The sequence below is a fragment of the Cupressus sempervirens genome, chromosome 9, assembly GCF_028749045.1.
Source record: "Cupressus sempervirens isolate cs-2001-9-10 chromosome 9, ASM2874904v1, whole genome shotgun sequence".
NCBI classification, from domain to species: domain Eukaryota; kingdom Viridiplantae; phylum Streptophyta; class Pinopsida; order Cupressales; family Cupressaceae; genus Cupressus; species Cupressus sempervirens.
Window position 1 is genome coordinate 434,375,285 of NC_143126.1, and position 21,428 is coordinate 434,396,712.

Genomic DNA, 21,428 nt, shown 5'->3' on the forward strand with positions numbered 1-21,428 from the left:
TCCTAATTTGGTCAAAGTACTAAGTCAACCCGACACCCAATAGTAAAACCACATGTTATAAAAAGAGTACATACAAAAGTCATTATCATAATTCATAAGGTTTTGAAAACACATAAGTTAAATGTTCACTATAGGTTTTGAAGTTTTCAGTTTTGATATCAAGTATATCATTTCATAATGTTTTTTGATCTCAATCCGGGTTTCAATTTCCATTTATCTAATTGCTAGATTCACTAAGGTTTTTTGAGTTCACTAGAATTCCATACGATTCAACAAATCATATAAAGTTGTTTAAACATTGTTTCACAATTCAATTTGTTATCAAAACATAAGAGTTCAATGAACATACACATAATAATTTTTGTCTTTTTAAAGTATGTAAATTACTAAGGTTTTCGAACAAGAAAATTTTCCTAGCAATATAAATCATTTTCATATAAAATCGAATCATCAAGCACAACCCAAGTTTACTAAAGATGACCATTAATTCTCCCAATTAATTTCTTTGATTTTCAATTTACTTTAGAATCGTATTTAAATAATAAAGTAATAAATCAAATTTTCAAATAATTAAATTAAATTTTTTAACAATACTTATTAAAATTATTAATAATAATAATTGTCAATTATTACAATAATAATTTTAAATTATTACGATAATAATTTTAAATTTATTAAACTTTGGAAAAACTTTCCCAAAAAGTAAACCTGCTAAAAATAGAAACTTTCCCGAAATAGAAACCTACTAAAAACAAAAACTTTCCAAAAATAGAAATCTGCTAAAAATAGAACTTTACAAAAATGGAAACCTACTAAAAATGGAAACTTTCCAAAAATAGAAACCTATTAAAAATAGAAACTTTCGTGAAATAGAAACTCGCTAAAAATAGAGACCTTCTTGAAATGGAAACCTGCTAAAAATAAAGACCTTCCCAAAATGAAAACTTGCTAAAAATAGAAACTTTCCAAAAATGGAAACTTACTAAAAATAGAAACTTTCCAAAAACAAAAAAAATTACTAAAAATAGAAACTTACTAAAAATGGAAACTTATTAAAAATGGAAACTTTCTAAAAACATAAACTTTCTAAACCCTATCTTGAAAACATAGATTTCTTAATTGATTCAAACTACGAATTATCAAATTAATCAAATGAGGGTTTCTAAATTCACCATACTCATATACAAATATTTGTCAATCGAAGAACAATAGTTTGTATACAAGGCTTTTAAGTTAAATTGTAGACACCATAAAATGGAAATCAATTTCCTTTCACACAAGGGTTTCAAAACTTCAATTTATTCACAGATATTTTTAAGAACGAAGAGCGATAATTTCAATATGAGGGTTTTTCAAATACTCAAAGCATAAACAAATATTTCTCGATCAAAGAACAATTAACTCGCATAAAAGGATTTCGACCTCATAACATTCTGAAAACCATAACACGCAATCGACATGAAGAAGACGGAAGTTCGAAGAATGAAAAACCACTGTTCAAATAAACCATGAGATCCTACCTGGATCTGATGCTAAAATGATGGACGCACAGAACAATGCGACAATTCCATTCTTCTAAAAACCTTCCTCTCTGAAAATTGCTCCTCCAAAACCTATGTAATTGCAACATGAGCTCTAGATCTCTGATAAAGAGTTCTCCCTTAATTTGGAGTTTTGATTGTGCAATCACACAATCTCTGATAAACAATTCTCCCCTAAATTTGGGGCTTTGATTGTGCAAGCACAAGAGAGAACTCATTGATCAATTACTGTTTATACTATATTACCATTTACCTTTTCATGCACAACTCTTTTAGATAGTTAATTACAAAATATCTTAATTTAAATAATTAGCTTTCTCTCTTTATTTAATTTATTATATTTTAATTTCATGCATCAGCTTTATGCAATTTTATTATAATAAACTTTATCAAATTTATGTTTTCTCTCTCTAGTTAATTATGAGACATTTTAATAATATATTTATTAATTCAACTAATAATATTATTTAGAGTTTATTATTTAAAATAAAACTCCTAAATAATAATTATTAAATTAAATAAATATAGTTATGCCTAAATTAGAACCATAACTTTATCTTTAAGTTTTTTTTCTTTTATTTAATTAATTCACAAGACATTTTTAATAATATGTTTATTAAATTAATTAATAACATTATTTAGAGTTTATTACTAAAATAAAACTCTTAAATTTAAATTAAATAAATATAGATACATAAAAAATGGAACTTTAATATAATATTTTTATTTTAATTATTTAATTAAATTAATTTCTCAATTAATTAAGTATAATTAAATACTAAATTTTTTTAATTGAATTTTCATTAAATTATCTTTTAATTTGATTTAATTGTAACAAAAATGACAATAGACCCACACAACCAAATATGACAACCCATCACACAGAACATAAAACTAAATCAAACTTAAGGATCAAAGTAATGAATTCACGTCACTTGACAAATTCAAAAAGCTGAACTAACTCAGATACTTGTCCTACTTTCTAGGACAATTGGCTTAGGGTTTAGGATTTGGACTCAAGAGTTATCTACCCACTTATACCATTGAAATACTATGATAGGGTACGCTCATACTGGCAATTTAGGGAAGTTGATACCCGGTACTTGCAATTTGCATAAAATCCATGCATGTACAAACACATATATTCTAAACTAAATAGGCAATGACAGGAAGTTGTACATCGTGTAGATCCCAACTAGCAAGTGACTATGACTCCCTTCCTCAACCACATTAGAAATGTCAACCACAAAGAAAACATGCAAACACACCATACACATGCAAGTATGGGGTAAGTATCCATAGAAACCACATATAATAAATCCATCTATCTAACCATCATGAGATAATGAAAATCACTAACTGAACATACTTATATCATTATTGAAAGGGTAAACATAAATACATGAAATAACTTAATTAACTTAGTAGCTCAACACACATATCAACTGAATATGAAATACATTTAATCTAATCTGGTAACCAAGTACTGATAATCATAAAACATAATCAGAAAACTGGCCTAAAAGAATTTGGCACTATAATAGAAAAGTCAAGCAGGGGTAGGCATTATAGAGCACCCATCATTGGTAGAATATACCTTCAAAATAGTTGGAATGACAGAGACCCTAACCAAAACGATCAAGGAATTTGAAATGTCCATGAGCTCCATCCTCAAGCTCATAGTCTAAATGTTTTGGGCTACTAATCGATGAATTGATATGGATGTGGCTTCCAATAATGGTTTATTTTGGACAAAGAGATTCCCTTTTGAAGTTTCAAAGTTGATGTAAGAAGATACAAAGGCTCATTCTCTAGACTGATTGACTATTGTGCCTCTACAATTTCCTTTTTGATATGTCTCAAGTTGGTCTATGTTGACCAATTTTGGCTAGTTAATCTAGTTTGCTCTTTGCCTTCTTATATTTATATAGAAACATATTACTATAAAATGTTTATATATATAGATTATAATGATCATTTTAATTTTTTTTTTGCATTAAATATAGAGAGGTCAAAAAAAAGAAAAAAAAGAAGATATACAACATCAAGAAGATCTGGGAGGCAAGGCCTCACAGAGGGTGTACCTGAGAATCAAACCAAGTTCAATATAGTTTAATATGCAAGAGTCTACAACACACTAGTTAATTGTGAACCTCTTATCTAGAAGGTCTTGGGTTCAAATCTACTCAATTTTAACAAATAATAACAGTAATTAATCACAACACATAATAATAACCAATCTTGTCTTCAACCTCTTACAATTTTTTTTTGATTTATTAATAACTACTAAAAAAATTAGGTGCATATAATTAAGAGCTACATGTTTTTACCATATTATTTTTCAATATAATAATTTATTAACTAAATTAAAATCATCAATATAAAAAATAATTACTTTAAAAGTTAATTAAATTTATAATTGTCATTTTTAAAAGTTAAAATTGATTTATGAATAACTAGTGGAAAATAATCCCCAAATATAATTAGGAACTATATGTTTCTACTAAATCTATTATTTTCAATATAATAATTTATTATCAAATTAAAATCATCAATTTAAAAAATCAAGTTTAAATGTTAATTTAAATAAATATTGAAATTATAACATTCATTTAAAAAAATAAAACTAGTATAGATATCTTAAATAAATCTATTTAAAGAAATGCCGATAGATATCCACTACAAAATAATTATAATCTAATTTACTATATTTAAAATTATTTATATTTCCTTTTTCTCCATTTATTTAGCTTCTTGCTAACTTAAGCTTTTTATTTTAATTTCTTAAAAAATGGATGATTTATATTTCGAAATATAATAATTTATATGAACATTTTATGTGGTATTTATCAAATTTATTTTTAAAAGTATATTCCATGTATAATAAAATTTGAAATTTTGACATGTAGATGGTTGTCAAATTTAACCTAAAAGAATAAAAGTTAACATTAACACAGTCACACCATCTCACTCCCCCATTTTATCATTGTAGAATGCCTATCGACATTAATTAATTAATTAATAACTAGTTTAAAATAATCTTATACATATAATTAGAAACATCAAATTTATTGTTTTTCAATTAAATAATCTACTAACCACAATAAAAATTATTATTTTAAATACTAATTTAAATAAATATTAAAATTATAATAATTATTGTTTTAAAATAAAAAATAATTTAATAAAAATTAGTTTAAAATAATCATTTTACCAAATTTATTATTTTTCACTTGATAATTTATTGACAAAATTAAAATTATCAATAAAATAATCTTATACGTCTTTAGTCAAATTTTTCATAAGCAAGTATTCCTTTTTCCTCTATCATCAATAAAACTAACTCAATGGAGATAGATTAAATCCCTTCATTAGAAAAGAAGACTGACAACAATAAAATAATATAACATTTTATGGGGAATAATGCATAACTCTATATTTCAAATTTCTATTAGAACATGTTACAATTTATCTTAATTTATTTAATTTCTCTTATTTGAACATGTTAAAACTCATTTAAAACATCCTCAATATAACAATTTTTAAAAACTACACTATTTAAAGATTTTAGACCAATATCCTAAATAACATTAGCATCAAAACACAATCATAAGCCACAACTTTAAATTAAAGATGCATTATTAAAATATTTCGACATATATATATATATATATATATATATATATATATATATATATATATATATCTATATATATATATATATATATATATATGAAATTCAAATGGTAAATACTAATAATATTTCTTAAGATGCCGAGCCATGAAGGAAACTCATACCAAAAAAAACAAATGCACAATTGAGGTGGTAAGAGGATTCACATGTGGCTTCACTTTAGAAAACATCTAAACTACATCTCCCTTCAATCAAATTAAAAGAGATGTAAATGCTTTTTGTATTGAGGGCATATGTATATAAACTCAAATATTATGGGGTATGCCCCTTTTATTTAGATCCCAAACTAGATTGGAGGTAAGATTCCACCAATAAATAATAATAATAATAAATAAAATAAAAATAATCTTATACACCTAATCTATTATTTCTCACTAAAATAACTTATTAACCAAATTAAAATCATCAATAAAAAATAAATAGAATCTAGAATGATTAAACCAACTCGCTCTTGCACTGAAATCTTTTATTCAATTCTATCCAAGTGAACGATAGGGAGGTACATTGGGGCCATAAAACGTTCAAATAAATCATATAAAACTCTCAGTTTTGGTAGCTAACAATTGAGATGACGTGTTACCGACTGAGAGTGATTATTCGCCAGATCTCACTACAGCCATAAATACAAACGAATTCTACAACGAGAGCTGAACCTTCTACAGATCTGGCAAGAGGAATAGCAGAAAGCCGAATATTGAACTAGAAGGTAAGATACTGTAATATAGAAGTTCTAAATTCAAGTGTTGGAGTAATCATTGTGTCATATTGAACCTCAGATCTGTTAGGGCAATCGATATTGTTTATAGCATTGAATTGAAAATTTGTTCTTTTGAAATGAAATGAGTTTTGATAATCGCTTTATGAAAGTTTCAGATTTAGTGTTAGGTTGAATGTGCATTGTCCGTATTTTATTCAGATAAATCTCATTACTTCTATCGAGTTGAATCGTAGTAGATCTAGGTAAGTTGATTGTTCAGGTACGGGCAATTGGTGCTCATAAATACCACATTAAGGTTAATTTTCATATCATGCAAACTGAATGATTGTTATTTGTATCTTAAAGAATAATCGTGTGCTGAAAATTGGTCTATGAGTTTTGCGGTTTTTCTTGTTTATGATACATTCAAATTAGATCAGTAGCATAAAGTTTACCTCCTAAGGCAGACCTATAGAATACAATTTTATCAATTTTCGGTCAGACGAAAGCATAGCATCTAACCATATTCTATTGTGTACAGTCTATAAGCTTTTTACCCGTGTTCAGTTCAGACCACTCTATAGATTGTACCATATTTAAACTAAGATTCATCTGTTAAATATTCCTTGTTATGGGGGTTCTTGAAACAATGGGAATGTGCAATTTTCCGCGACTTTTCTGCTCGGGAAGTGTTGATATGTTTATAGACCTGCGGTTTTGACATATAGTACTGAAGGAATTCTATTGAATTTTTAACGGTATAATATGAGATTTAATGATTTTCCCATTTAAATTCAGGTGGAACATTTTGGAAGCTAGCTATGGCTGCTGATTCATCAAACGGAAACGAAGCAAATGCTTCTCAGACGGTTCATAGACCTCCTCCATTGCCCTCTCCCCTAAGATATTCAAAATTCTCACAGGTAAGAATTTGTTTACATGTTAAAAATGTTTTGTGTGTGCAGATCAGATTGAGGTTTTTTTATCAATGATTAAAAATTATGCTCAATATATGGTGAATGTCTATGAGGCTAGATCAAGTTATTCTGTATTAAGGGCCCGTTAGATAATATATCATAATTATGGTATCATTTTATGCAATCTTTCAACATGATAACAATTTTGTATTGAACACATGCCACGAGACTTGGAGCTGCTCTTTATTAGGAATAAGATTTAGAAAATCTGTGAGCTATGCACTAGCATTGGCTATGCAGCTGCTCTTTTGAGTAAGGCATTATGTATAAATAATTCGTAGAGCACTAGAAGGTGCTGATCTTTTTGAAAAAAACATTCAATTACACTAAAGAATTTGAAGTTGGAAAGGTATTTTCTAGAATTTATGTTAGGCAAATGGCTATTTCCCTACAGTTTTATACACCCTGAGTTAAAGTTGGTAAGTCTTATTCCATGTTGTATATTGGGAGGAGCATGTTCTAAATATCGTGCTTGTTAAGTGAAGAAACTGAAATTGCATCACATATTCACAATCTTGGGGATGTAAAACATTCACAGGAATTGCTTTACAATGTTGTTTAGTGCTTTTTAGGTTTGGAATGATCAATACCTTCAAATTAATTTTAAGTTGGATGATTGGAAAATAGTTTATTGGGACAATATCATTGGGTTGCAATCTATCGGAGTAAGATGCAAATTATCTCATTCTGGAAATAGTTTGCCGTATGCTTCTTCAATTGTGAATCTGTGATACATTCCATTATTTTCAGGATTTACAACTTTGATTGCATGAACAATATTAGTAAGCTGCTATTTTTAACTTGAAAAATTTGAAACTTATATAAATATCTGTATGGCTTTGGAATCGGACAATAGATCTGCTATCTTTTTTTGATCCGTAATAGATCTGCTATCTTAATCATCATGCAAGCATTAGAATTTAGTGCTGTTAACTTTCACACAACATTAGTCAATTCACAGAGATTGAGAAACTTCTGTATAGAGATGAGGAGCCCTTCCCCTTCCCTATCCCTGTACCCACAGCTTCTGGTGACTGCATGTATATACAATAAAGATACACCCTGATAAATTTGCATCTGTTGTGATTTACAATATCATCCTTATCCCTGCATGGGTTGACCTATACCCGATCCTCATGTCTCTAAGTGAGCAAGCAATTTACATAAAACCCCTGTATAATTGTTTACCACAAGTAAACATCTAAAAACAAGAAAATATTGAAGAGCTAGAGATTACAGTTCTTCCAAATGTTATGGGTTAGTGGAATTTACCTTATTATATGCTTATACTTGCACATGCTCATATTTGTGTCTCTACAAAATGAGTGTTGTTTGAATTATATGCATATGAGGAATCAGTACATGTGTTGGTTTAAGAAAAAATCTATAATACATATACAAAACTAAATATATAATTATTTGCTTACTTAATCTTAATGCAACCATATACCTTGAGTAATCCTTACAATGCTATACTAAGCATATGTAAATCCCTATGCATAAGTGTTGAATATATAAAAACATACTTGCTGACATGGCAAAGAACAATAGATTATAATTCTAATTTCATAAACGGTGGTGAAGACCAAGAGATTATTACTAATTCTAATTTTGTTATTTGATAAATTCTGTTTGGTTATTATACATCTGTGTGTCGACACATACTCTCATTTGTGTGTATACAGAGCAGTTATGAAGAAAAACATTATACACAAAATGCTTTGAGATTCTTTTATGTATGATGCATCTATGAGATCAAATATATGATTTTGTGATACAAGTTAGTGTTGGTTCTGTTTAAAATTTGAGTTTTTTTCTAGTTTATGGACATTCTAAGAGTAACTTTTGAACTCATGATGACAGGCAAAGCTGCGAATTCTGGTGACTGGAGGAGCTGGATTCATTGGATCTCATTTGGTAGATAGGTTGATGGAAGCTGGAAACAATGAGGTGTCTTCTAAACTGACAATCTTAAAAGATATACTTTTTTACATACAGGACAAAGATCATGTGCTGAAAACATGACTCTTTACATCCTTAACAATTATACTATCATTTTTATCCTGGTTAATGTTGTGGGACACACTTATTGTGGTCTCTAATATCATTTGCATTTTGAAGTAGTCTACCATTCTTCTTGAAATTAAATTTTTATTTCTAGTGTTTACCATAGAAGTATGATTTTCTTTATGTTCCTTATTTTTGGAATCAATTTGTGATTTACTAATAATTTTATGGTCACCAAATCTAATCGGGCAGGTGATTGTCGCTGACAACTTCTTCACTGGATCAAAAGATAATCTACGGAAATGGATAGGACACCCAAATTTTGAACTCATTCGTCATGGTATGAATTTAATTTTTTGATTTGATTGAAACTCAATTCTCAAACATTCAGTTAAAATTTTGAATGCATTCAGTATTTATCTGTTTCGTCTTCGAAGTTAGCTTTTTGAATTAGAGTTCAGTAAAAAATATCAGTGGAATCCTAAATTTAATTAATTAAGCTATTAGATGTGTTTGATTAGCCTTTCCCAAGTTTTATACAAGTTCCATGGTTATACTCTTTGACAAGGGTGATGGAAATATTGTTCCAATTGTACAATTTGAGTTGTTCTCTCAGATTCTTTTTCTGTTCTTTCAGACACTTGTAATACATGAATATGGCTCATTCACTATGGATAACCAGTTAATACAAAATGAATCCTCTAGATCTAAATCATCTCTTAGATTGAGTATGAATCGACAGCGTAAATGATCTTCGTGTTGGAAATATTCAAGATATGGTAGGTTACTGAGAGGGGAGGGGTGAATCAGTAACATCAAAACTTTAAAACAATTCAGCACTTTAACCATATATACTATTCACGATTCATTCATCTAATCTACTGCATATATGCGAGAACAAACATTTATAACACATGTACACAGTGATTTGGTGACCCAGAAACCTTCCAAATAGAAAGTAAAATTAGGGTGGGGATGATACCCACAAAACTTCATTACTGTAGTATGAAGTTGGCCTGTTAAGGCTTACATTGACCACTTGTAGTGATCTGCCCTGTTAGGAGCACAAAGTACTGCTAGGTCCACCTCGTTAGAGGATTTACAAACATACACTGAAGTATGCACTCTGTTAAGAGATTTATACAAAAGACTGTTAAGTCTACCCTATTAAAGGATTTACAAAACTAATTCACCTGTTAGGATGAAACAGTGGATCTACTTACAACTTGATTGCTGATTAGATCCTTGAAAGATAGATCACCTCTTGTGACTGATGAATCTTTACTGCTCTTTGTAGACCTTGTTGAATACTCTGCTCTTCTGCTGATTCACATTTACATTTCTCAAAACATTACATGTTTCTCTTAATACTCTTTCATCATTTGTAAACGATATAATACATTACATATATACCATTCCAATAATTACAATTGCAAGGTCGGCTAAAACACAAGTGAACAAAACATTACTGAGTCGGCGAAACAGTAGAAAACTCGGGTTCTTCAAGCTGACATGGTGACCTTCTGATACTCGGCATGCACTGTATTACTCGGCATCGTCATGCACTCGGTAGAAGTAGAGGCTCAGTCCATACTAACCAAACAACGTAGCTTGGAACTCGGTAACCATTGGAGACTCGGTAGATATAGTGTCACTCGGTAAAAACTGGATCCTTCGTTTACCTTGATTTCACTCGGTAAACACTATACTTCCGTTACTTGGTAAAAAGTGTACTCTCATCACTTGGTAAACGCTGTGAAGCTCGGTGAATACTATAAACTCGGTAGACACTGCTAGATTGCTCATTCACTCGGTAGCTTGATGAATGCTTGGTAAGTGATGAACCTACAAGGTAACCACTGAATGCTCGGTATACACTGTAGACGCTCGGTGTAAACTGTGAAGCTCGGTTAACACTAGAATGTTCGGTGGCTATACTGATGTAGATAAGTGTTGTCACTAATGGCAATAATAACTTAATGCCAACACTTCGACCTTTAGTGCCTTCTAGCCCTCAACTGGTGGAATCAAAGCTTGTTCGTGCTATACTCCATGTTGTTTCCAGGGTGGTGATGGAAGTGAATCTAGGAGCATGCTTACATGATGGCAAGGGACAGGAGATCCATACCTTGATGGATGACAATTAAAAAAATAGTGCAAGTTAAATCTTTCACATTGCAAGTCATTCAATATGCTAATTATAAAATCACAGTACATAACATTAGATTTGAACTAGGTTTAACATGAGAATCGGCAATCCAGTTAACAAAATTTCAATCACAATCTTCAATAGTAAAAAAGAAGAGAATTTGTGCTGATAAAGGAAAGGAAACCGATATTGGTAACTCTGTCCCTAATTCTATGTTTCAAAAGTGACCTTAAGTTGCCTCAAGCTTTTATAAATTTATTGTTGTTTGGATTCTCTTTGACAAACTCTCGAATTGTTCCTTTCCATGGTGTGTTTCTGGACCTTAATTGGAATGTATCAATCCAAAGGTACACTTTTTGCCTGTGTTTATGCATAAATAAATTAGTACACATAAGAGAACTGCAACACAGACAAGATGAGATCCTTTTATATTGTTCTACAAACATATTTCCTTGATTATGCCCTGTTCGATGGCTTGATCTGTTCCAGGAATCAAATCATCCAAATGGGGGAGTGACAATATTTTAACCCTTCATAGGTTTAGAAAAAAGATGAAAGCATAAGTTAAAAATTGATAATTTGTTTCCTTTAGAAAAATCTGAAGGGATCGGCTTCCTGATCTTGATAAGTTATAATGATATTCAGAAATCAACCAATGTGATATTCTATCTTCATGATATGGATGTTTTGTATATTTTGTTCATTAGTTTCTTGACATTTATAATAATCTTGGATTAGTTGGAGCTGCACATTGGGGCATATCTATTTAAGCATCATTGAAGATGACCCCAGATAAAGACAGAAGTTGAAACTTGATAAGTGATTCTTTTGGACAAATATCAAATGGGTCAGCTTGTGATCTTGATAAACCTTAATCTATTCAGAGATCCATTGCTGTGGTATTCAATCTTTATGATACGAGATTTTATATATTTTCTTCACGAGTTTCTCCTATGTTTACAATGATCTTATATTAGGTTGGAGCAGCATTTTGGGGCATATCTATATAAGATAGCTAGTTTCAAGGTCATTACTGTGCGAGACACCAGTCTTGCTCCTAAGGTTCATCTCATGACCAAGCTCAATGGTAATCCAAAGTCCGCAAACCTGCCTACACCCATGGTGCATACATTAGGGTGTGATCCAGCTTACTGTACATCAAGATGATGGCACACCATCTATGTCTTTAACTGGTTGAACAAAGATAAAGCAAGTTGGAAATCCAAAATATCTTTTAAAATTCTGCATTTGAAACTTTTGCAGTAATTTGAAATACATGTCACTCTACATAAAAGTTGGAAGTCTCGGTATCCTTGATATGATTCTAGACATGCTTAAATTAAGGAAATATCCATGTTGGTATTTATTTGAAATCTGCATTGAATTGATTTTCTCTTCCAGCGTTTAGTTCGTAATTATCCTTTGATACAGATTTTAAAGAATGTACAGGGAGTTCTGATGTGATAGAATTTGGATCCTAGGTTGGGCTGCAGAGCTGGTTCAACTGCTGTAGATGTAGCTTTTACCAATGTATTTGCAAATATGTCTAGCAAATATAGGCTTATTAAGGATTTTCTCATAGATATTCTAAGTTAAGCTGACACAGGACTTGTAATTTGTTACTGCATACTTGTTTCTATCATTCTGAAACAAAATAGTTATGCAAGCAGCAATTTAGAAAATAATTATTAGAGGAATATTTTTCAACCATGGCATGCTATATTTATGTCAATAAGTCATGTCATAATTTCATAGTGATTTGCATGCTAGTTATATCTAATTTTTGATCATGGAAATGACATTGTCCATTTATGTTTATTGAGCATTCAATTTACTCCCTCATTGCCTTCTCTGAATTTTTTGTTGCTAGATATAGGCCTATAGCTAGCTCAAGCTGCATATGTCGTGATGGGTTTTCCATTACATTGGTACTAATGATGATGTTAGAGGTTAGAAGCCCTTGTTCATATGCAACTCAGATGATATTCTACTGTTGATAATGCTTTATATTTCACAGATGTGACCGAGACCTTGTTGGTAGAGGTGGATCAGATATACCATTTAGCTTGTCCAGCATCTCCTATATTTTACAAATACAATCCTGTGAAGGTATGTGGTATGGGTCTTTTCAAGGTTTTTAATATAATATTTACACTTGAAACCAGCTGTTTATAATACAAACAATTGTTCTTTTTAACACATATCTCTTCTGCTCTTTTGACCAATTAAATATCTCATTTCATTGAAATTGTTTGCTGAATTCTTTTTTATCCTTTAACAAAATTACTTACTAAATTTATCAATTATCATTTAAGACCTAGACATTGCCGAACATCCTGTTGGCACTTTTGTATAAAGTGCACTATCTACTTTAGATGCTTCCAGAACTTCTGTAAACACACAATTGCATGACAGTGAATCTGAAAGGCGTTCTAGTTCACTCTTTATTATTTGGCACATAAATGATTTATTTAGTTTTCATCATTGATGTGGATTTTAGTTAGTGCCACCTGTTCAATTGTGTGCTAAAGTTATTGCCCAAGAAAATATTGCTTGGTGTCTAGAGCTGCCTTATTTGTCATTCAAGTTGGCTTTGAACTGGTCTAATTGAGAAAAAGGATCTTTATGATTCTTATTTAGTCTATTATGTCATAGTTAAACCTGCCATAACATCATGAGTTATCATGACTATTCAAGAAGCAGTTGCCATATCATTCTTCTTCATTGTGAATTATCTAGATTAAAAACAATATCCTCTGAAGTATTTCTTGTGACATTGCCACTATACTATGTAGTTATTTTCTTCTTCCTGAAGACCCTCCTATCTCCTTTCATCTAAGTAATTCTTTGTGTTTGTGATCATTTATTGCCTTGCTATTGTTGCCTGATGATTCTACTTTGATGTCTAAATAAGCACATCCTTTTTGATTTGTAGCAATCACTCACACCATAAAATCTGTATGCAAAAAAGAACTGGTCCAGCCCAGCAAAATGCAACAACTTTTGAACTATGATGTATCATGATTAATGAACACATTTGCTTCAATTGTCCCACTTCTTATTTGAAATTGTCATTATATGTAATTGGTGAATCATGATCTTTCATCATGCTCAAGGCCTCACAGGAGTTCCAGGATGATTGATGTGGGCGAAGGTACCTTAAAATTTCTTGACACATCATCTGCAAAATTATATCTACTTCATTGTGTATTCTTATATATTCGTACTTCAACAAATCATCACGCCCCACAACATGTAATGTCTTTAATTAGTTTGTAGGTCTACCAACTTAGTTGTCTCATATCTTATCTGAATAAACTTTTTGAAATGCAATGTGCTTCAAGGAATTTTGGCTTCTTTATTTCTATATTTTCATATTTCCATTAACCTGCCATTAACAATATTATTCATCTTATTAGGAATTATCCCCAAATTCACATATTAACAGTCCTTTTGCAGCCAAAACACAATGGCCATCTAATTATTTGTCTTGGGTAAGACTGCCTGCCTCTGCTAAATTATTGCTATTTGATACCCTAAAATTTCCAATTCATTTCATTTGGAGGTACTATTAGTTTTGGAGGCCCCTTAGAACCCCATTATCTTAGATCACACTTTGGAACTATGAAAAGGGAACTTCACATTATCATCATTTGAGGGAGACCAAGTTGACCTGTGTGAAATCTTATCCTCTTGAACTATCCTGGATGGACCCTTCCTATAGGCATTTCTATTCACGACTTGGAGGAATCTTCAAGCTATGGAAAACTCAAAGTTGGTATTAGGTACAGCCAGCTTTGACAATATCTTAGTTGACTTTATCATCAATTACTTCCTACAGCTACTCTGGATAGTTGGGACACAAGTAGTTTTTGAAGATTACATATATTCATTTTTCCATGACAATTATGGGCCAGTGGGTTTGGTTAGAATGGGCTTTTCTTTCTTTGTGATTTTTTTAGTCAATGTAAAAGTCTTCTACCCCATGCTTGGCTACTGCATTGTGCTGACTGATTCTTGTAAGATTCTAGTGTATGGCTCCCAAAATTTAGTTTTAGTCCTTTAGACTGTGACCAATTAATTTGGATCAGCAAGAATGTAAAAAGATTGAACCTCATTTATGTATATCTGATGAGCTTGCACTGTACACATTGGACTTGCTTGATCACAGACAATAAAGACTAATGTAATTGGCACATTGAATATGCTGGGGCTTGCTAAGCGAGTTGGAGCAAGGTTAGTTATTATATACCCTGATAGTGAGCTTTACCATAATTTCATCTTACAAGTTGTATATGCAGATCCTTAACACTGTCTGATTGTTAAAAACTAAGAGGATTCTTATCTGCAGAATTCTGTTGACCTCAACGTCTGAAGTCTATGGTGATCCTCTTGAGCATCCACAAAAGGAGGAATATTGGGGCAATGTCAACCCAATCGGTAAGCACTGCTTGCACTGTTGGATTCAAGGCATTCCATCGAGTTCTCTCAGTTTTTGCTAAATATTTTTTGATTTGGACAGGAGTAAGAAGTTGTTATGATGAAGGAAAGCGTGTTGCAGAAACTCTGATGTTTGACTATCATAGGCAGCATGGTTTAGGTCTGCTTCAATGCTATCACTTTCACATTCTACATTTTAAAGATTCTTTTGGGTTATGTTGCCAATGCAACCTAAGACCATTTATTTCTTTGCATTTGAAAATATATGCTTTCTTGTTTGTGATTTAGAGATCCGCATTGCTCGAATATTCAATACATATGGTCCACGCATGAACATTGATGATGGACGTGTTGTTAGCAATTTCATTGCCCAAGCACTGAGGTATTTGTTGTTTTAGTTCAAATTTATTTTGGGGCAAGCTGTTTGATATTTTCTACACTAACTTCTCTTAAACTGATTGAATTCTCCTAATATTGTGAATGGTGTTTTCTTTGGTAAAAGTTGTCTATATATATATAATTCAGAAGTTGAAAGTTCAAAAATGTGTTGGATTGCCTTAGTTTATCTCCTTTTTATAAAAAATATTGTCTACGTAGACATGCAATTATTATCAGCATTATGCTTTATCGACTGCCAGACAACCAATGCCTTTTTTCTCTATTCTCATACCTAATGCTTGGTTGTTGAAAATTGAAATGATCATTTGTGGAGTCTATCCCTTCTCAAGGAGTGAGAACTAGGAATAAATTTCATATGGATTGCGTTGGTAATTAGGTTTTGATGTCACCTGTCACTCATTGAGATATTTTGTTCCTGTGTAAAGGATATCGACTTTTTTGTCTGTCCAAGCTTGAGATATTTTTATTTGATTCTTTGACTTGTTTTGTTGCTGTTATTAAGTAATTGATTTCTTTTTTTAATTGTCCGTGCTTATGCCTTCAAATTTTATTTTTACTTGCAGAGGTGAAGAACTGACAGTTCAAGCTCCTGGAACTCAGACTCGCAGTTTTTGCTATGTTTCAGACATGGTATTTGTAGCTTCTGTTAGCTGGTAGTTAGAGGAATTTTGCTGGAAACTAGCCTTTTATTAGATGATGCTATACAGTTCCCTGATCTTGTGACACTCAATAAAATCTTGAAAGAATGAATGCAGTTTAATGCTGAAAATGGAAAGTTGAGCAATTTTCTTTTAACAGTTTTGTGAAAATAATGCAGACTTGGTAGTAATTGGTAATTTGGTATTAATCAATAAATTTGAAATTACAGGTTGATGGGCTTATTAGGCTTATGGAAGGGGATAATACTGGACCTATTAATATTGGGAATCCAGGTTCTTATTTTCTCTTGGTTATGCCAGTTTTAATGATGCTTATATAATTCATTTGTTTTGTTGAATTCTTCTATGCATTCCTTGATGAGTAAATCTTTGTGTTAAATCAGGGGAATTTACAATGTTGGAACTCGCTGAAAACGTGAAGGAGGTATCTCTTTTTTCCTCAAATTAATTATTGTTCATCCTCCCTAGAATTTATTGATTTCTGTTGCAGTTCATGGATATGATTGGTTTCATTGTCAAAACATTGTAGCATGCTTGAATGAAGTCATATTTCATAAACAATAGTAGTATTCTTTTGAGTACATCTCAATTTCACTACAAGGCACCTGAATACAACAACATTTGCATGGTGTTGTCCTCTGATTTTTTCTTCCTGTTATTTGTATTTGGCAGCTTATAGAGCCTTCTGCTCGTATAAAAATGACTGAAAACACTCCAGATGATCCTAGAAAGAGGAAACCTGACATAACAAAGGCTAAAACACTTCTAGGATGGGAACCCAAGGTTCACATTCCTATTCTCCTAACTCGTTCTTTTTAAAAATGATTTTCAAAATTTGGTCTGAATTATCTAATGGGGTATTTTAATTTCAGGTTACTCTACGTGAAGGCCTGCCCCTCATGGCTGAAGACTTCCGTGAGCGACTAAATGTACCAAAGAAATCATAAATTGTGTCTTCACATGGAAGAATAAAGGATCAATGGCGATGGGTGTCTATTAATTCATCAAGAGATTGAATTTTCTTATATGGGAACATCTATTTATTAAACACTTGGGATTTCAATTCTTTCTTCTGTGCTTCATAGATTTGTTGCACTAAGGTTTATAGCTATATTATACTTAGGGAAAGGGTAATTTGAAAAAAATTATTAGCTGGGTTTTTGCCGATCGGGCTTTCATCTAGAGCTATAAGTGGTCTAGATATGGATTTTGAGAAAAAAATACAGTTATGTATCAGGCTCATGGTTATTTTTGTTGCAATATCTCAATCTTTTGCTTCTAAATTCTAAGGGTATGTATGGCTTTCATTTAAAGCTTTCATTTTGATATAATAAAGCTATTAATAAGAAGGACGATGTGGTGGAAGGGAAATGTGTGTGGTGTACTAGGAAAGAGAGACTGTCAGTTTAATAATAGCTTGGATTTTGAATCCTTCCTCTCCTGTATTTAGTGCAGATCATGTAGAGAATATAACCTATGCTATACCTTTGCCGAGGACAAAATATTCCTTTTCTTTTGGCGGTAAGGCACACATCCAGTATGGTCAGTTGGCTGGCTTGACCACCATAAACAGGACAGTGCCAGGAAGAAATCCCAGGTTTAAATTTCCCTGAACTGACTACTACGGATGGAATCATAGGAGTTTCACGTCAAAAAAGGATATTATGCATGAAATCCTTCATAGCTTATTTCACCAAGGAGCTTGAGTCACTCCCATCATGTATTTACAGCAGTGGATGTTTTAGGGATAGAAAGTTAGAAACTAAGCTGGACTTCTGATGATAATTTAATGCTCCAGTTTTCCAAGGCCATTTTGAGATATACTTTCTATTCATGTCTCATGAAAATGGAACTCATATTACTTGATTCGTTAAATGTTTTTGCAGGGAATGCTATAGTCACATTTACCAGCTAAGAAGATATGAAATTATCAGCATTATCCTAAGTCACCTACAACCATTCTGATAACTTTCCAACACAAAATGACTATTCATAAAATTCACACAATTGCCATTAATTGTCATAAATTGCTTGCCATTGGTAGCTATAATTCTTGAGGACTGTATACAAGACACCATGGTAAATCCGTTTCTGGAGTAGTTATTCTTGTGCCAATTAAAGGATTCTTCGAAGTTATGAACGATCTCCCAGTCTCCCCCTATTGTCAACCATGTCATTTTGACTTCCCCTGCTCACATTTTCTTGTAGCCAGCATCCCCATTCTTAAACGTGCTCTATTACTTCTTGTACTGCATTTTGATGGTTTGTGTGAGAAGAATTATGCTACTATCTCTACCACCTCATGTCTAGCTACAGCTGGCTCCACTATCACAAGAAAATACAAATTTCTTGGTAATGTTTCATGAAAGGAGCTCTGAATTCTTTTCTATTACGTACCATCCCAACTCGTCTAGCCCCTATGGTTCTTGCTACAAGGTTTGGAAGTCCTATAAGAGAATAAAATTTTTGGCTCATAAAAAGCCTTCAGTGGTAGAGATAGCTGTTGCCCCCACAGCCTCTGCAAATCTTTTGGAACTACCTCCATCTTTAGAAAGTTTCTCGTTTTAGAGATTGATTCCTAACCGCTCTGGGCTAGTTCTCCCCTTCTTAACCAGCACATGCTAATGGTGAGGTATCATGAAGGGATTTCGGGATCAATTTTTAAGGAGCAGGTCTTTCTTAAACAAACCAGAAAAAATACTCTTACAGAATTAATGAAGAATGTTTTTCTGAAAAAACAGCCCATATTTTTTTTATAAAACATAAGGCAGAATATTAGCAGAAAAAATGATTCTGACAGAATTAATAAAGAATATTTTTCGGTAAAAACAGCCCATTTTTTAAAATATGGGAGAATATCAGCAATTTGGATGTGCTTAAGGTGTAGGTTGCCAACTTGGAGTTTGACAAGTCCCCTGTTTGCATCACGACATAAGCTTTTGGTCCTTGGAATTTGTCCGTGTGCCCAATTTAATTGGGGCTGATCTGGATTTGCTTTCCATGGGCGAATAATCTGAAGTGATAGTTTTATACTTAAGTCGATCAACTCTATATCTATCTTTTGTTATGTCGTTGTCAATACGGTCTTCATCTATAGCCATCCTATGCAAATCTTATTTGTCAGTTCCACTACCCGATGAGGTCGATGTTGGAATCGTGGATTCTGATAGTAACATCAACTGCTGCATAATAACTCACTTGCAACGAATAGAAATGTCTACATGTAGAAAACACTTCTATTATTAGTTCCTCCCAAGGCAGGAATACTTATGCATTCATGTCAATGCAAATATGACATTAACACAAACCAATCAAATCAAAATATTTAAAAGATTATATGAGATTTCAAATGTTTATATCTTTTTCTTATTTTTCATTGTTTTATAAATCACATTTTTTATCCATTCTATTGGTCCATACTATTTTTGGTGGGGGAGAAAATTAATATCTTTCAACAAAAAAATACAAATATTTTCTAACAACTTCCTCTTTCATTAATGAATGTATTAATTAAAACTTTATCTTTTCCACATTTGTGACAAGTTGATAAGATTTTATTTTTTCAATGATTTTATCTTCCACCTCATACAACATGTCTAATCAATATTAATTATCACAATCTATTAAATATTTTCATTTCTTATTTTAAATATATTTATTATTAATTTTACATTGATATTTATTTTTGACTATTTGATATAACCTGTTCTTAAAACTTCATGTAATACATAAGTTTAAATTATACTCCTCCATATATATATATATATATATAATATAATTTCAATATGTTATATCTTTGTATTTGAATTTCTAATTTTTTTAAAACTATGTTTTTTTAATAAAAGTGGTTAAAATTTACTATTATTTTACTTTTATAAAAATAAATTAAAAAATATTGTTTTTTAATTATTTTTTACAATAGTGTTTGTAATATGTATAACTAATAAGTGTTACGATTTATAAATTATATCATTTATTATTATTAATATTTTTTATTTAAACAATTTATCATTTAGTTTAAATACATTTAAAACTTAAATATATATTTTAATATTAAATTAGTAATTATATTTTATATAAAAAAAAATACTAAAGAAATAACCACAAAAAAGAAATAATTCAATTCTAAAAAATATATAAATTATTATTAAGTTTTTATAAACTATGTATTAAAATTAAATAGTTATATTTTATTTCTTATTTATTACATTATATTTATTCATCAACATCAAATCTATATGTATTAAATCTATTTATTATTTACAAATGTACATATTAAATTATATAGATATTATTTCATAATTAAAAATTACTTAATTTTATGAAAAAATTAGAAATACAAAACATTAAATAGTAAATCTTTTCTAATTGTGTAAAATTAAACAATTAGTTTTACTTATAAAATATTTTTAATATTTCAGTACATTTCATTTTTTCTTATAGAAATGTGAGTTTTAATATAAAAATTAAATTCTTAATTTCATTAATTAAAATATAATATATTTTAATTTTTTATTATAACCATGATTTTATTTTGACTATTTATTTTATTAAGAAAAATAATTATATTTAATTCTCTCTTTCGCACACACAACTTATGTTGGTATCACTCTATCTTACTATTTTATCTCTCTTCCTCTTCCTCCTCTATATTATCTATCTTTTTTTTTCCCCTCTGCATATATGTTTATGTTGTTATTGTTCTATAATGCTATTTATTTCTATCTATATCTATATCTCTATCCTAGTTTTTGTCCAATGCTAATGATTAAAAATATGAGTCATCCATCAAATCACAAGTGCATTTGTAGGACGAGAATTTAACAATAAAATATGAGCAATCCTATCAGATCACAAGTGCATTT

General features: G+C 30.8%; 1 protein-coding gene across 2 annotated transcripts; it reads left to right on the forward strand.

Moving 5' to 3' along the window:
- Positions 1 to 5,800: 5,800 nt before the first annotated feature.
- LOC149539153 (UDP-glucuronic acid decarboxylase 6) lies at positions 5,801 to 17,846 on the forward strand. Of its 2 annotated transcripts, none has more exons than XM_089800487.1 (14): positions 5,801 to 5,941; positions 6,731 to 6,855; positions 8,773 to 8,859; positions 9,169 to 9,256; positions 13,083 to 13,174; positions 15,237 to 15,301; positions 15,417 to 15,505; positions 15,588 to 15,665; positions 15,794 to 15,887; positions 16,468 to 16,534; positions 16,773 to 16,836; positions 16,947 to 16,987; positions 17,236 to 17,346; positions 17,436 to 17,846. In XM_089800487.1, the coding sequence occupies exons 2-14, from the start codon at positions 6,754 to 6,756 to the stop codon at positions 17,508 to 17,510; spliced, it is 1,053 nt and encodes a 350-aa protein (XP_089656613.1). In that variant the 5' UTR covers positions 5,801 to 5,941; positions 6,731 to 6,753; the 3' UTR covers positions 17,511 to 17,846. The 2 variants fall into 2 exon arrangements, with proteins under 2 accessions (XP_089656613.1, XP_089656614.1); XM_089800488.1 differs by having other exon boundaries at positions 5,801 to 5,937.
- Positions 17,847 to 21,428: the final 3,582 nt, after the last annotated feature.

Excerpts from the sequence above, each read along its gene's own strand:
- LOC149539153 (XM_089800487.1), top strand. The coding sequence starts at position 6,754 with ATGGCTGCTGATTCATCAAACGGAAACGAAGCAAATGCTTCTCAGACG. Across the intron at positions 6,856-8,772 it reads GATATTCAAAATTCTCACAG|GCAAAGCTGCGAATTCTGGT; the intron begins GTAAGAATTTGT and ends TCATGATGACAG. Across the intron at positions 15,666-15,793 it reads TCATAGGCAGCATGGTTTAG|AGATCCGCATTGCTCGAATA; the intron begins GTCTGCTTCAAT and ends TTTGTGATTTAG.